General features: G+C 46.9%; 1 protein-coding gene across 1 annotated transcript in view; it reads right to left on the minus strand.

Annotated features, from left to right (window-relative positions):
- The window catches only part of PARP1 (poly(ADP-ribose) polymerase 1), a 41,286-nt gene extending 26,725 nt beyond the window's left edge, over positions 1 to 14,561 (minus strand). Inside the window, exons 1-4 of the mRNA XM_065935553.1 lie at positions 14,249 to 14,561; positions 8,604 to 8,769; positions 1,803 to 1,927; positions 67 to 281 (exon numbers count right to left, since the gene is read on the minus strand). Of these exons, the coding sequence (XP_065791625.1) occupies positions 67 to 281; positions 1,803 to 1,927; positions 8,604 to 8,769; positions 14,249 to 14,368 (626 nt within the window). The 5' untranslated portion in view covers positions 14,369 to 14,561. The remainder of the gene's footprint in view (positions 1 to 66; positions 282 to 1,802; positions 1,928 to 8,603; positions 8,770 to 14,248) is intronic.
- Between the last annotated feature and the right edge of the window lie 265 nt (positions 14,562 to 14,826).

The raw sequence follows: 14,826 nt of genomic DNA on the forward strand, positions 1-14,826 counted from the left end.
CTGGGCCTGTGTGAAGCTCTTCCCTGAAGCCCCATGGACACCCCCCACTCCCAGCCCTCTACCCACCTTTCACCCTTGATTTCCGGGAGCTGCTTCTTGAGAGCTTCTTGGTCCTCTGCAGTGAGGCAGCTGAAGCCCATGAGCTGGCTTGCGCTGAACTCAGGATGGAAGCCCAGCTCCTCCCGTTTCTGAACAAAACACTTTGGGTGGTACCAGCAGTCAACCATGCCCAGCTGGGGCTTATCAGGGTACACCACCTTCTTGGACAGGCGCACCTGGCCCTGTAGGAGAATCCACAAGTGTCACCAGAGAGAGAGACAAGGAAGGGTGGTCAAACATTGGGGCAGCCCAGGGGTGACCAGGTGCACACTGAAGGTGATGGGAAGGCTGCTGGAAGGTTTTGGCTGTTTTATGCCATTAAGGATTGTGTTACCCTAAAGTCTCTGCTCCCTATTTTTAAATAAAGTTAAGTCCAACTAGCTACCTACCCACCCAGCTGCCTGGGCAAGTGATAAAGTGGTAACTTCACCCTGAGAATGCTCTGCAGACCCCGGTGCAGAGGTAAGAACAATGCCTGGGACGCTATACTGCAGGCTCGAGGGAGCCAGAAGTGGAAGTGTTAGTCGCTCAGTCGTGTCTGATTCTGCAATCCCGTTGACTGTAGCCCGCCAGGCTCCTCTGTCTAAGGAATTCTCCAGGCAAGAATACTGGCTTGGGTTGCCATTTCCTCCTCTAGGGGATCTTCCCGACCCAGCGATGGAAACTGGGTCCCCTGTATTGCAGGCAGATTCCTTATCATCTGAGCCACCAGGGAAACCCCCTGAGGGATGCAGAGCAGGCCCCAATCCTAGCAGGGATCTTCTGCAACCTCCGCCCCAGCCTCCTTAGTCTTTTTATGCAGATGAAGGCTCCCTAAAATGCGGTAGCAAACCCATAAGCCAGCATCCAGTCTTGCCATCCTGCCATCCTGCCCAGGTCTGACATCCCCACTGAGTTTCAGGCCCGTGGGCCCCAGATGGGAAGACTCGGACGAAGTGGCACTGATACAACGCCACCGCGGGCCTGGCCATGCTCCGTGACAGACGGCCTTGGGCGCACTCTGTGACACTTTTAACTGCTGCCTCAAATTCTTGTGGGAGAAGGCAGCTGGAGAAGATCCAGCAATTTCATGTTTTCCCTTTCTGAACACTCACTGACTCGCCTTAATTTCCTGTACAATACTGAGGAGGCAGAAACTTTCTCATCAGTGCCTTGAATTAATCAACCAGCGTGTTTGCCCAAGATGAGAGGATCTCGGGTAACAAGGCTAAAGGGCACAGGCCGACCCCTCGACCTGCGTCTGAGCTACTCAGACAGCCGTCACTCCACCCGACCAGCTGTCATCCTACAGGGGTGAGAGCTGGAAAGGAAGGAGGGTGGACGAAGTGCCCGACTAAGTGGAAGAAAGCCTGGACGCTGACGCTAGGGAACAAACGCACTCCTTAAACTGAGTCTACCATAAAACACAACCAACAGCTTCCTGCAACCCTGTGGGGGTCCAGAAGAGACCCATTGTGACATGTTCTCCAAACTCTCCCAGGTTTCCTAAGAGCAGGTTCAGAGACACACAAAAGGATGGCACTGTGAATGATCAGGGCTAGATCTGCCCACAGGAAAAGTCATTGTTATCTCCTGTCTCTACTAAGATGATTCACTTTATTTTTACCCAACACCTAAAGCCCTATTTTCTTTTTCTGAGATATCCAGTGACATCCTATGCAAGAAACCCTGAAAGTCAGACAGACCAAGCCCCGAGCTCTCACCTTTTCTATCTTCTCCATGCAGCTCTTGCACGTGCTTCTGTTGGATTTGGCGTACCCTGCCCCAAAGTCAATCAGCGTCTTCTCTGTCTTGCTGCCAACTCCATCTTGGCCTTTGCCTGAAACATCTAACAGAGCCACATTCATTTCAACAGCCTCAGTGTGGTTCCGGAGAGCCCTGTCCTCCTCCTCTACCTCTTGGGATTTCTCTACCAGGACACCTTGGGTTTTGGGCAACCACAGCTGGTCCATCTCATCTACGTTTGCTTCTAAGTACTGTGGTTGGTTAACAGTTTCTTCTCTGGCAATAAAATTAAAAATTTTCTCAGGCTCCTAGAAACAGCACAATGTTAGCTGGTGGTCATCTTACCACCCCCACCTCCAGCTCCTCCTCTGCAGCCCCCTTCCTTACTTTGGAAAGAACTTAGTAAGTGCTTACTATGACGTATGATAATAGATCAAGAGGAGATTGAATGAACAACCTGAGACACTCTTCAATAATTAAAAAAAGAATTGATGACACACAAAACAACCTGGATGAGTCTCACAGACATGCTGAACAAAAGCAGCTTTCAAGAGAAAAAGATACTATTCCTTTTTCTCTGAAATGTTAAATCACACTAAATTAATTCAAAGGGACAGAAATCAGAACAGTGGTTACCTTGATGAGAGAAAGGATAACTCGGAAAGGGCATGAGCGACCTTTCTGGGGGCTACTTATTGACGGGTAAATGTTAGATGTGTGCATGCATTTGTCAAAATTCACTGAATTGTACATGTAAAGTCTGTGCATATAACTGTGTATTATTTTTAAAATTCTGGATGAAAAATGTCAAAATACCAAAAACAGGTACTGTGAGAAAACAGATATTACCACAAGAACACTGACTCTAAGATGAAGCCTCATTATGATGAAACACGTGTCCAGCAAAATGAAAAGTAATGAAAGTACTTAGGGGATGGTGTGGAAGTGGAGAAATGAGTACATTACACATTGCTGGTACAGGTAGAACTGATACAATCTTTCTGTAAGGCAGGCTGGCACGCACACCTTGAAACAGTTCATCTCTTTCAGCAGTATTCCCTCCTCTTAGAATTAAAGAAATAACTGGACAGATGCCCAGGATATATGAGAAATCTGTGACAGTTCTGTTTGTAACAGAGCTAAATGGTTTACAGCCTTGTTTCAAAAGCAAAAGAGTCTGGACTTGAATCTCGCCTCGGGCGTTCACCACCGTGCTAACCTTGGGCCACTCAACTAACCTCCAGGTGTCTCAACTCAATTGGAAAAACTGATAAAGCAATGGGGGCAAAGATTCAATCAAACTACTATAATATACTTGGACGATGCACAAAATTTAGCAAGATCTGAATAAATGAATTCAACGTTATCTTAAACAATAATGATGGAAATGTGTAACTTTTAACGTGAAAAGAGTAAATATTAAACTGTAAAATGCAATGTGTAGATCACAGGGAGCTACAAATCAAGATTATGAGATATCACTTCAAAACATTAAGAAGGATATTATTTATAAAAATCCTGAAAAAACAAAAAATCCAGAACACAAAAGAGTCGATAAGGATGTGGAGATCAGAAACCCGTGTGTTTTTGGTGGGGATGCGTAATCCCACAGCTGCAGTGGCAAACAGTACTGCAGTTTACACAAAAAACTGAACGTAGAGTATCGATATAATTCCACTTATGATGATTCCACTCATAACTCCACTTATGAGTATATAGATAAGAGAACAGAAAACAGGGTCTGGATCAGATAAATGCATACCAATATCGACCAATTACCAAAAGGTAGAAACAACCCAAATGGCCACCGATGAATGAATAGATAAATGAAATGTGGAACAGCCATATCACAGAATTTTTATCCGACCTTTAAAAGGAAGGAAATTCCGACAGCTGCCACGAATGAACCCTGAAGACATGATGCGGAGTAAAATAAGGTGGACAAATACAGTATAGGCCAAACACAAAAGGATAAATACTGTGTGATTCCACTGTATGGGGTACTTAGAAGTAATCAAACTCACAGAGACAGAAATAGTGGTAGTCAGAGGGTAGGGGGAGGAGAAAAGAGGAGTTAATGCTTAATGGGTATGAAGTAATAGTTTAGGAAGACAAAAGTTTTGAAGAAGGATGATGGTGATGGCTGCATAGCAGTGTGAATTGCACTTACCACCACTGAAATGTACACTTAAAGTAGTAAGCACTGTGTTATGTTTATTTTATCACAAAGAAAAGGTGATAGAACACTAAAAAAGAAGTTAGTACTATACTTAAGGTAGAATCCTTTTTCTGCAGGAGTAAAAACATATAAACACACAAGCATCAATATCTGAATAGAAAACATTTTCTAATAAGACACCCTGCAATATTAATGATAGTTCTTTCCAAATTACAGGATCTGGGACAATTTAAAACTTCTTGTTCTCAACAACAGCCTCGAGTCACAATCATAAGTTAAACTGGGTCAGTTCACAGGAAGGCAGAGAAATGAGAATAGTCTCAGGAGATCGCCTTCAAAGGATGATTAAAAAAAAAAAAAAATCAACCATTTAAAATTTAAAGGCATCTTTATGGAGAGGCAGGAGACCCAGAATAGCCAACACGTTATTGAAGAGGAACAAAGTCAGGGAACTGACACCGCGTAACAGGACTCATTATAAAGCTATATTATCAAGCCAGTGTGATACTGGTGAAATACACAAGTTGATAAATATGCCAGAACTCAGTCCAGAAGCCACACAGATACAGTCACTTGATGTTTGGTAAAGGAGCAAAGTCAGCACAGCGGAGGACAGCTTTTTCAACAAGTGGTGCCGGGACAATAGGACATATATGTGCAAAAAAAATTTAATCTAGACAGATTACACCTGTCGCAAATATTAACTCAAAATGGATCACAGACTTAAATGTATTGAATAAACATAAAACTGTAAAACTTCTAGAAAATAACATGGGAGAAAATCTAGATGACCTCGGGTATGGTGCTAAGCTGCTTCAGTCATGGCTGACTCTGTGGGACCTTATGGACTTCCAGGAGTCTTCTAGGATCCTCTGTCCATGGGATTCGCCAGGCAAGAATACTGAAGTGGGTTGCCATTTCCTCCTCCAGGGGATCTTCCCAACTCAGAGACTGAACCTGTGTTTCTTAAGTCTTCCCACACTGGAGTCTCAACCACTGTACTGTCAGGGAAGGCCCTGGTGATAACTTTTTAGACAGTACCAGACCCAGTACAGAAAAGAAACCATTGATAAGCTAGACTTTATTAAAAACAAAAATGTGTACTCTGTGAAAGAGAATAAAAAATATAAGCCACCGACTGAGGAAATACTTGCAAAAGACATATCTGATAAAGGACTGCTGTCCAAACTATACGATGAACTCAATAAAACGAAGTGAAAAGATGCTCAAAATCACATGGTATTTCTTGTTACTCAGTTGCCAAGTTGTTTCTGATTCTCTGTGACCCCATGGGCTGCAGCATGCCAGGCCTCCCTGTCTCTCACCATCTCCTGGAGTTTTCCCAAGTTCATGTCCATTGAATCGGTGATGCCATCCAACCATCTTATCCACTGTTGCCCTCTTCTCCTGCTGCCTTCAATTTTTCCCAGCATCAGGGATTTTTCCAATGAGTCGGCTCTTTCCATCAGGTAGCCAAAGTTCTGGAGCTTCAGCATCAGTCCTACCAATGAGTACTCAGGGTTGATTTCCTTTAGGATTGAATGGTTTGATCTTCCTGTTGTCCAAGGGACTCTCAAGAGTATTCTCCAGCACCAACTTTGAAAGCATCAATTCTTCGGCACTCTGCTTTCTTTATGCCCCAACTCTCACATCCATACATGGCTACTAAAAAAAGACTACAGCCTTGACTATACAAACTTTTGTTGGCAAAGTGATGTCTTTGCTTTTTAATATGCTGTCTAGGTTTGTTGTAACTTTCCTGTCTTCAAGAAGCAACTGTTTTCTAATTTCATGGCTGCAGTCACTGTCCACAGTGATTTTGGAGCCCAAGAAGAGGAAATCTATCACTGTTTCCACCTTGTCCCCTTCTATTTGCCATGAAGTGGTGGGACTGGATGTCATGATCTTTGTTTCCAAATGCTGAGTTTTAAGCCAGCCTTTTCACTCTCTTCTTTCACCCTCAAAAGGCTGAGTTTCTTTTCACTTTCTGTCATTAAAGTGGTATCATTTACATATCTGAGATTGTTGATATTTCTCCCGGCAATCTTGATTCCAGCTTATAACTCATCCACTCTGGCATTCTGCACGCTGTGCTCTGGATATAAGTTAAACAAACAGGGAGATAATAACCAGCCTTATCATACTGCTTTCTCAATTTTGAACCAGTCAGTTGTTCCATATAAGGTTCTAACTGTTGCTTTTTGACCTGCATAGAGGTTTTTCAGGAGACAGGTAAGATGGTCTGGTATTCCCATCTCTTTAAGAGTTTTCCACAGTTTATGAACCACGAAGTCAATGGCTTTAGCATAGCGAGTGAAACAGAGATAGATTTTTTTTTTAATTCCCTCGCTTTCTCTATGATCCATGAGTGTTGGCATTTTAACCTCTGGTTCCTCTGCCTTTTCTAAACCCAACTTGAACATCTGGAAGTTCTCAGTTCACGTAATGTGGAAGGTTGAAGGATTTTGAGCATAACCTTATTAGCATGGGAGATGTGTGCAACTGTCCAGTAGTTACAACATTCTTTAGTACTGTCCTTCTTGGGAATTGGGTCAATCCTGAGGTCACTGTTGGGTTTTCCAAATTTGCTGACATACTGGGTGCAGCACTTTAACAGCACCATCTTTTAGGATTTTAAATAGCTCTGCTGGAATTCTATCACCTCCACTAGCTTTACTGGCAGCAGAGCTTCCTAATGCCCACTTGACTGTACACTCCAGAATGTCTGGCTCTGGGTGAGTGACCACACCATTGTGGTTATCCAGGTCATTAAGATCTTTTTTGTCCAGTTCTTCTGTGTATTCTTGCCACCTCTTCTTGACCTCTTATGGTTCTATTAGGTCTTTATGTTTCTGTCCATTATTGTGCCCATCTTTGGATGAAATGTTCCATTGCTATTTCCAATTTTCTTGAGGGGCACTCTAGTCTTTTCTCTTCTGTTGTTTTCTTTTATTTCTTTGCACTGTTCACTGAAGAAGGCCTTCTGATCTCTCCCTGCTATTCTCCTGAACTCTACACTCAGTTGGGTATACCGTTCCCCTTCTCCTTTGCTTTTTGCTTCTCTTCTTTCCTCAGCTATTTGTAAAGCCTCCTCAGACAACCACTGTGCCGTCTTGCATTTCTTTTTCTTTGGGATGGTTTTGTTCACTGCCTCCTGTACAATATTATGAACCTCTGTCCACAGTTCTTCAAGCACTCTCTGTTTACTAGATCTAATCCCTTGAATCTATTTATCACCTCTACTATATAATCATAGGGGATTTGATTTAGATTGCACTGGCCTAGTGGTTTTTCTCGCTTTCTTTAATTTAAGCCTGAATTTTGCTATAAGGAGCTGATGATCTGAGTCACAGTCAGCTCCAGGTCTCGTTTTTGCTGACATATACAGCTTTTCCATCTTTGGCCACAAAGAATGTAATCAATCTGATTTTGGTTTTGACTATTTGGTGTTACCCATGTGTAAAGTGTCTCTTATGTTGTTGAAAAAGTGTGTCTGCTATGACCTGTGCATTCTCTTAGCAGAACTGTGTTAGCTTTGCCCATATGGTACTAGGGAATTGCAAATTAAAACAAGATACCACTACAAACCTATTAGTTTGCCAAAATCCAAAACACTGATAACAAACGTTGGTTAAGGACATGGAGTAACAGGAACTCTCGTTCATTATTGGTAGGAATGTAATGGTCTGGCCACTTTGGAAGAAGCTTGCTGTCTAAAGATACTCTTAACTATACAATTCAGCAACTGTGTGCCTTGGTATTTACTATTTATCCAAACAATTAAAAAACTTAAGTCCACACAAAACCCTGCATGGGGACATTTATAGTAGTTTTATTCATAATTGCCAGAACTGGAAGCACCTGCGGTGTCCTTCAGTAAGTGAAGGGATAAACTGTGGTACTTCCAGACAGTAGAATATTTAGTGCCCCTAAGAAATGCTACCAACCTGTGACAAGCTATGCAGGAACCTTAAATGTATACTACTGAGGGAGATAAGCTAATTTGAAAAGGTTACATACTGTGTGATTCTAACGACACAATATTCTAGAAAAGATGAAACTATGGAGATAGGAAAAACATCAGTGGTTGCCAGGGGTTGGGAGATGGAGGGATGAACAGGTAGAATGCAGAGGAATTTTACAGAGGGATGGAAATACTCTGAATGACATTATAATGGTGGATATATGTCATTATACATTTGCTCAAATCCTTACAGGAAAGATGATGGCTAATATAAACTCTGGACTTTGGATGAACCAATGTGTCAATGTAGCTTCAGCTGCTGGGAGAAGCTGATGGTGGCAGAGGTCATGCCAATGTGGAAACTCTCCACTTTCCATACTTCTTGCTTAATTGTGTTGTGAACCTGAAACTACGCTAAAAGAGGGGCTAGTAACGTAACAACTACAGCAAATTTAAAGGCTACATGTCAAGCATCTGGAAGTAACATACCCTGCACCCAACAGGACAACTCTGGGTCACCGAGATGCTGCTGGAGTAACGGGAGAGTGAGCTGAAGGACCTACTCTTTGCTCTCACAGAACAGGCCCCTAGCTCCAGGGTTGGGGCGATCCCCGCACCTCCCCACTGCACACACACCTGTCGCTCCTCCAGTCTCGGCCATCTTCTTGATCTTCTGCTGGTCATCCCAGCGGAGCTCGGAGAACCCATCCACCTCGACATCCGGGTGCCAGATGGAGTGGCCGACCTTCCAGAAGCAGGAGAGGTGGTGCCAGTGCGGGATTTTCCCATCGAACATGGGCGACTAGTAGGGTGGAATCAGAGGTGGAAAAAGAGCTGTGAGCCTCAGGCGTGGCCCTCAGCACCAGACATCCCAAACCCCCTTGCTTATCTGTAAATAGAGGACGCCACCCACCCCTCAGCTGAGGAAGCTGCCTTGCCTGCCCTGAGGACGGGCACCAGGACATCCCGGGGTGCTGACCAGCACTTCAGCTTAGAGCTCAGCCCTGAGCATGGTCACCAAACTTGCCACTGAGTTTCAGTCGCAGACTCAGCTCAGAGCTGGTGAGGGCACAGGAGATGCCAATCCTGCTTCCCGTGGCCCCCAAGCAGAAGAGACCCCCACCACTGCCAGGACCCACATGGCCCCCAGGGCTATGTGCATTTAGGACAATGGGGAACGAGTCCCCGATAAGCGATAAGCGCCGGGCTGAGCAGATGTCTCAGAGAGGTGTCACGCTGGCAGCAGCCACACAGATGTGCATGGAATGAAGGACTTCGATGAGGGAGACTGCAAGGGACAGGCGGGGGGGCGCCCCACCCCCAGGAGCTGGAGGGACCCTGCTGCCCACCAGCCACCATGGGACTCCCCGCTGCTGTCTCTGAGGAGCCAGCACCCCCATTTCGCGGTCTCATGCGGGTGGGGTCAGACAGATGATTCAGCCCCAGGTCTTTCCACTACACCGCTCTACGTCGCTCGGCAGGAAGAGGTGCTTAAAAATACACAAACGGTTCTGACTGAAGGCCCCAAACATCTGCTCTGATAGGACATAAATCTAAATGTCAAGCAGATGACATAAAACAGCGTTAAAAATAAACACCAAACAGAACGTTGAGGATGGAGTCATGCGGACTCGGAAAGTGCTCAGGAAAAGCAGGGACAAGCTCTCCCAACCGGCCTCTCCTACTAGGCGAGCAGCCTCTCTCTGGGTTCTGTCGACAGCACTGAATAAAATGCAGGGTTAACGGCTGGGGAACAGCAGCAGTGGCTGTCCCCTAGGCTCCCCAGCTCTAACCAGAGCCAACAGCACTTCCTCAGGTCCCATGACAGACGCCCCTTCCCACAGCTCCCCAGAGTTAAGAAGATCCATTTGGGTTATTATTTGATCAAGATCTGTGTCCTGCATCGGGTCAGGAGTTGCCAGAGAGGCGCCAAGCGATGCCTGTTTGCCAGCACAGTCACGGCAGGCACTCAGAGCATTTGTGGGGTGCCCCAGGTCTGGAGGGAAGAGGAAGAAAGGAAGGATGGAGGAACTCCTGCTGTGGGAAAGATGCTCCCTCCAAGACAGCTCCCTCCCCATCCACAACCAGACAACAAATGGCATTCCAGAGAACAGACTTGTGTCCTGGCTTTCAAACGTCCACCAAGGCAGCCAACATACCCTTAAGCACCTGGACGTCTTATGACAGCATCTGCAGTGGCCTTGACCTGGCTCTGCCTGCCCTGGAACCCCCCTCTAAGCCTCCTCTAGGTGCAGAGAGGGGGCCCCTGGCTCATGGCTCTACCCCCATCCCCACCGGAACCTATGGCCACAATTTCTTCTGGCTCTCTGAGGCCCCCACACTTGCTCCTTTAACTTTGGCCTGAGTGCTGTGTCCCCAACCACCGGCACAGTGCCAAACATGAAAAGCCTCCACCAGGGTATACTCAGCACAAACTCCGGGACTGTCGAGGCCACTGGTCTCCCTCCAGAGGAAAGAACCCTTGATCAACGCAAAGCGTTATACTTAAGAACTCAGGACTGAGGATGAGATGGCAGGAAAGTAACCAGACCAAGGTCACAAGACTACTGCCTCAGCAGGCAGCCGCCCAGCTCCAGTAAGGAGCAAAATTCTTGGCTGGAGACTCAGCAAACATGAGTGCCCACCACCCACCAGGGTCCTTACCCAGCCACTCTCAGGCTGCTTCCTGAGAAATGGGCCATAAAAAGGCCACACCAGGGCCAGCCTAGCCCAGACAGTGCAAAACAACTGTTACCCTGAGGAAAGTCACTAAGCTGTTTCCTGCAGGCCCTCCCAAGAACACCAAGGTTCAGTTCATTTCCCTCCAGGCTGTCCCAGGGCCTGCCAGCTAAAGTATCAGGTATTAGATACTCTGAGAACAATCCTCCCACACAAATGTAAAAAAAGGTATTTAAATCCAAAGCGGGTGGGGGAAGAACCAGCTCAGCCTACAGGACCTACAAAACATTTGTGTTAAAACTCCACCCTCAATTACCATTAGAGAAAAATCACACTTAATTTTCATAACAAAAATTTCCTTCACTACCAAGTAAGCAGAAGGAGAGCCCAGAATGTTAGACTTTGTTTAGTTTAGGAAGTGATTACTCAGTGCAACTGCCTGGACTAGAGCCAACCAGCCTCTTCACTGCTCAACCGCGTCCCAGGAGAACAGGGTCCTCTCTGTCCAGTGAAGCCTATGGATGACGTCCCTTTCTCAGAGTAACATTTTAAAATGCACAATAAAATACGTAAGTTCACAAAGGAAATCAATGGTATTGAAATAATTATGAAAACATTAAAAAAGTTTGCTGGGATACAGTAATCTACAAGTCGCTCAGTCCGACTCTTTGCAACCCATGGACTGCAGCACGCCAGGCTTCCCTGTCCTTCACCACAAGCTTTAAAGCATTAAATAACAAGATACAGTACCCACTTTAATAACTACTATAATTTTATTGCTAACAACTACTGTAATCTTCCTGGAAAAGGAAATGGCAACCCACTCCAGTACTCTTGCCTAAAAAATTCCATGGATGAAGGAGCCTGGTGGGCTACAGTCCATGGGGTCGCAAAGAGTCGGACACGACTCTTTCACTTTAATATTGTTGCCACGTCATGCCATGCTTAGTTGTTCAGTCATGCCCGATCCTTTGTGACCCTGACAGGCTGTAGGCTGCCAGGCTCCTCTCTCCATGAGGATTCTCCAGGCAGGAATACTGGAGTGGATTGCCATGCCCTCCTCCGGGGGATCTTCCCGACCCATGGACTGAACCCACGTCTCCCGCACTGCAGGTGGATTCTTTGCCGTCTGAGCCACCAAGGAAGCCCACAATCTTGTTGAGATGAGAATAAATGGTTATTTAAAAAAATCCCCAACAACTATAAATGATATGAAAATAACTACTACTGATGACAAAAACTGCAGTTACTGTTAATGTGCCTTTGCTTTGTGGCTTACATTCATAACTGTAGGAAGTAATGAATTGTAACCGAAGTCCAGGGAAGACAGGAATCTTTTCTCATTGAAACTCATGGACCTCTTGAATTCTATGTGCCATCCCACAGACTCCAGGTTAAGAGCCCCTGCACCAATGGGGACTTCACGAGATCAGCCGGCCACCCAAATGTTAGGATGAAATGAAAAGACGCTCTGGGGGAGATAAGGCTCCTCAAATAGTAGGCCTCGTCTACTCCTCTATCCTCAACTTTCTGCCACTTCTGTGGTGAGCTCCAATTTGGCACCCACCATGCCAAGGGCACAGCTCCATCAGGTGGCACCCACCCCAGCAGAGCAATGTTTACCAGTCATCACCCCTTTAACCAAATTGGGAGCTCCCAGAAATGGAGTCTGTCCTTGCGCCCCTGGTACCTAACACCATGCCTAGAACCTAACTGGTGTTCAGTGAGTGTTTACTAAGTGATAAGTGTTGGGTAGTGAGCTAGGTGGCCCTGAGAATGATACTAAGATGACAATGCCAATCCCTGCCATATTGTTGGAGCCTGCCAGGCTCCTCTGTCCATGTAATTTCCCAGGCAAAAATACTGGAGTGGGTTGCCATTTCCTTCTCCAGGGGATCTTCCCAACCCAGGGATCAAACCTGCATCTCTCAGGTCTCCTGCACTGGCAGACAGGTTCTTCACCACTAGTGCCACCTAAGAAGTGACATACTGTTGCTAATTCTAACTTCCAGATGGATCAGGATCTGTTTATTGGACTTTAACCTTTGTTTTTCATTGCTCTTGTTATTGTAACCATATATAATAACCTGCCTCAGGGCACCCTACCCCTCTGCCTAAAGAGATTAACACACATATCCCCTCTCTAACGGCTTCCCTGGTGGCTCAGATGGTAAAGAATCTGCCTGCAGTGCAGGGGACCCGGTTTCAATCCCTGGGTAGGGAAGATCCCCTGGAGAAGGAAATGGCAACCAACTCCAGTATTCTTGCCTGGAGAATCCCATGGGCAGAGGAGCCTGGCAGGTTACAGTACATGGGGTTTCAGAGTTCGACAAGACCAAGCAACTTCAGTTTCTTTCTTTCCCCTCCCTAAGGTTGGCTGGCCATTTCAGGAGAGATTTGCAAGAAAATTATCTTTACTTTCTCAACTCCTTCCCCTCTGTGTCCTATAAAAGAAGCGGGCATCCAGATCCCAATAAGACAGCTGATTTTAAGACAACAGTCTGCCATTTTCTCTGTCAGTTGGCTTTCCAAGTAATAAAGTTAGTATTCCTTGCTTCAATTAGCCTGTCGGGCAGTAAGCAGATTGAGCTGGGACTCGGTAACAATATTATGAAATGAGATAGCCTAAGTACACAATAGTACCCATTCCCCTCCACCACCTAACTACTGCAAATGCAGCAATACCATGTAGTCATTCCTAAAATACCTTAGCGCCTCACCCGTGGAGGGAAAATTAAGCCATCTTGACCATGAGCACTAAGCGTGGACAAAAGCTATACCTTGGTTGGGGTGGGGAGGACAGGGCAGGTGGGAACTAGAATTACACAGATAGATGGGAGCTTTTGGAAACTGAAAGAGGCAGGAGTCTCTCTCCCCTGGGAGGGTTCTCCAGACACACCACCTCACTCCAACACCCCTCTGGCCTGCTCGGAAGCCTCCGGGACCACCGGAGAGAATCTTGACTCTATTAAGAAGCCCAGATGAGAATCCCCAGGAACCACTCTTACTCAAACCAGATACCTACAAAGACAACGTTCTGTGAACTTGGAAAGTTTGGGGGGAAATGTTAAACCATAGCGTAAGCCAAAAGTGAACGCACTGTACTGAAATGACATCGACTTGCATAGTTTGCATAATTTAAAAAAATGAGCGGTTGTTGAAATGATAGCCAAAAATAGATTAAAAAAAAAAAATCCAAATCGTCACTTGCCAGTCGCCACCGTCAATGTAGGACAAATATCTTCCAAAACAAGGTAGGTCAAAACCAGACTAGCTTCAAAAAACCACGAGTCAGTTTCCTTCCCGAAGCGAACGGCAATAAAATAAACCCAGAAAAGAATAGAAGTGGCTCCTTATTTTCACAAACTAAAAGGCCCCACCGGCTGCAGACTGTATTTCCCGGGCTTTTCCTGCAAGATCAGCAAAACCTGACGGAAGAAGGGTCCTCCCGGCGGGCTCGTCCCGCGATAGCAGCTGTGCCCGCAGGCCCCGCGCTGGCTGGGAGCGGTCGGCCAGGCCCACAGCTCCGGGCCGGCCCTCCCCCCACCCTCCTCGGACGCGCGAAGGCCCGGCTGCGCACAAAGCGCCCCCTCCGCCCGCACCTGCACCATGAAGGCCATCCGGATCGAGTCCTTGGGGATGCTCTCTTTGCATTTCTTGCAAGACGCGCGCCCGCTCTTGGCGTACTCGACCCGGTAGACCTTGTCTGAAGACTCCGCCATCCTTTTCCTGCCGCTTACTGCTCCGGGAGCCCGACTCCGCGACCTGGAGACCCGCTTCTGCTACTGCCGCCTCACCCACCGATCCGCTAGCCACAGGCGGCTAAGCGCCTAGAACCGTCGCCGCCGCCGCCTCCGAACACGCCGCGCAGGCCACCCGCCGCTCCCGATAGATTGCTGATGCCTGGCGGCGGGCACGCCCCGGCGCCCGTGCGCACGGGGCGGGGCCGCCGGCGCGCGCGCGCGCCCCCTGCCGGCCGGGGGCGGGGCGGTAGCGCCCCGTCGCCTGCGGCTGCGCGACCTCCTTCCGGGATGCTGAGGTTAGAGGTCTGGCTCACCCCTTGCCTGCAGCTCTGGGAAGGACGGGGTTTCACTATTTGTCCCCTTTAACTGTTTGTCCCCAGGAAGGCTTAAGTGTTCTCACAACTGATTCCACCCTTGTCGCTTTTTAATGCATGTGT

This window comes from Muntiacus reevesi, chromosome 5 (genome assembly GCF_963930625.1).
Source record: "Muntiacus reevesi chromosome 5, mMunRee1.1, whole genome shotgun sequence".
Lineage (NCBI taxonomy): Eukaryota > Metazoa > Chordata > Mammalia > Artiodactyla > Cervidae > Muntiacus > Muntiacus reevesi.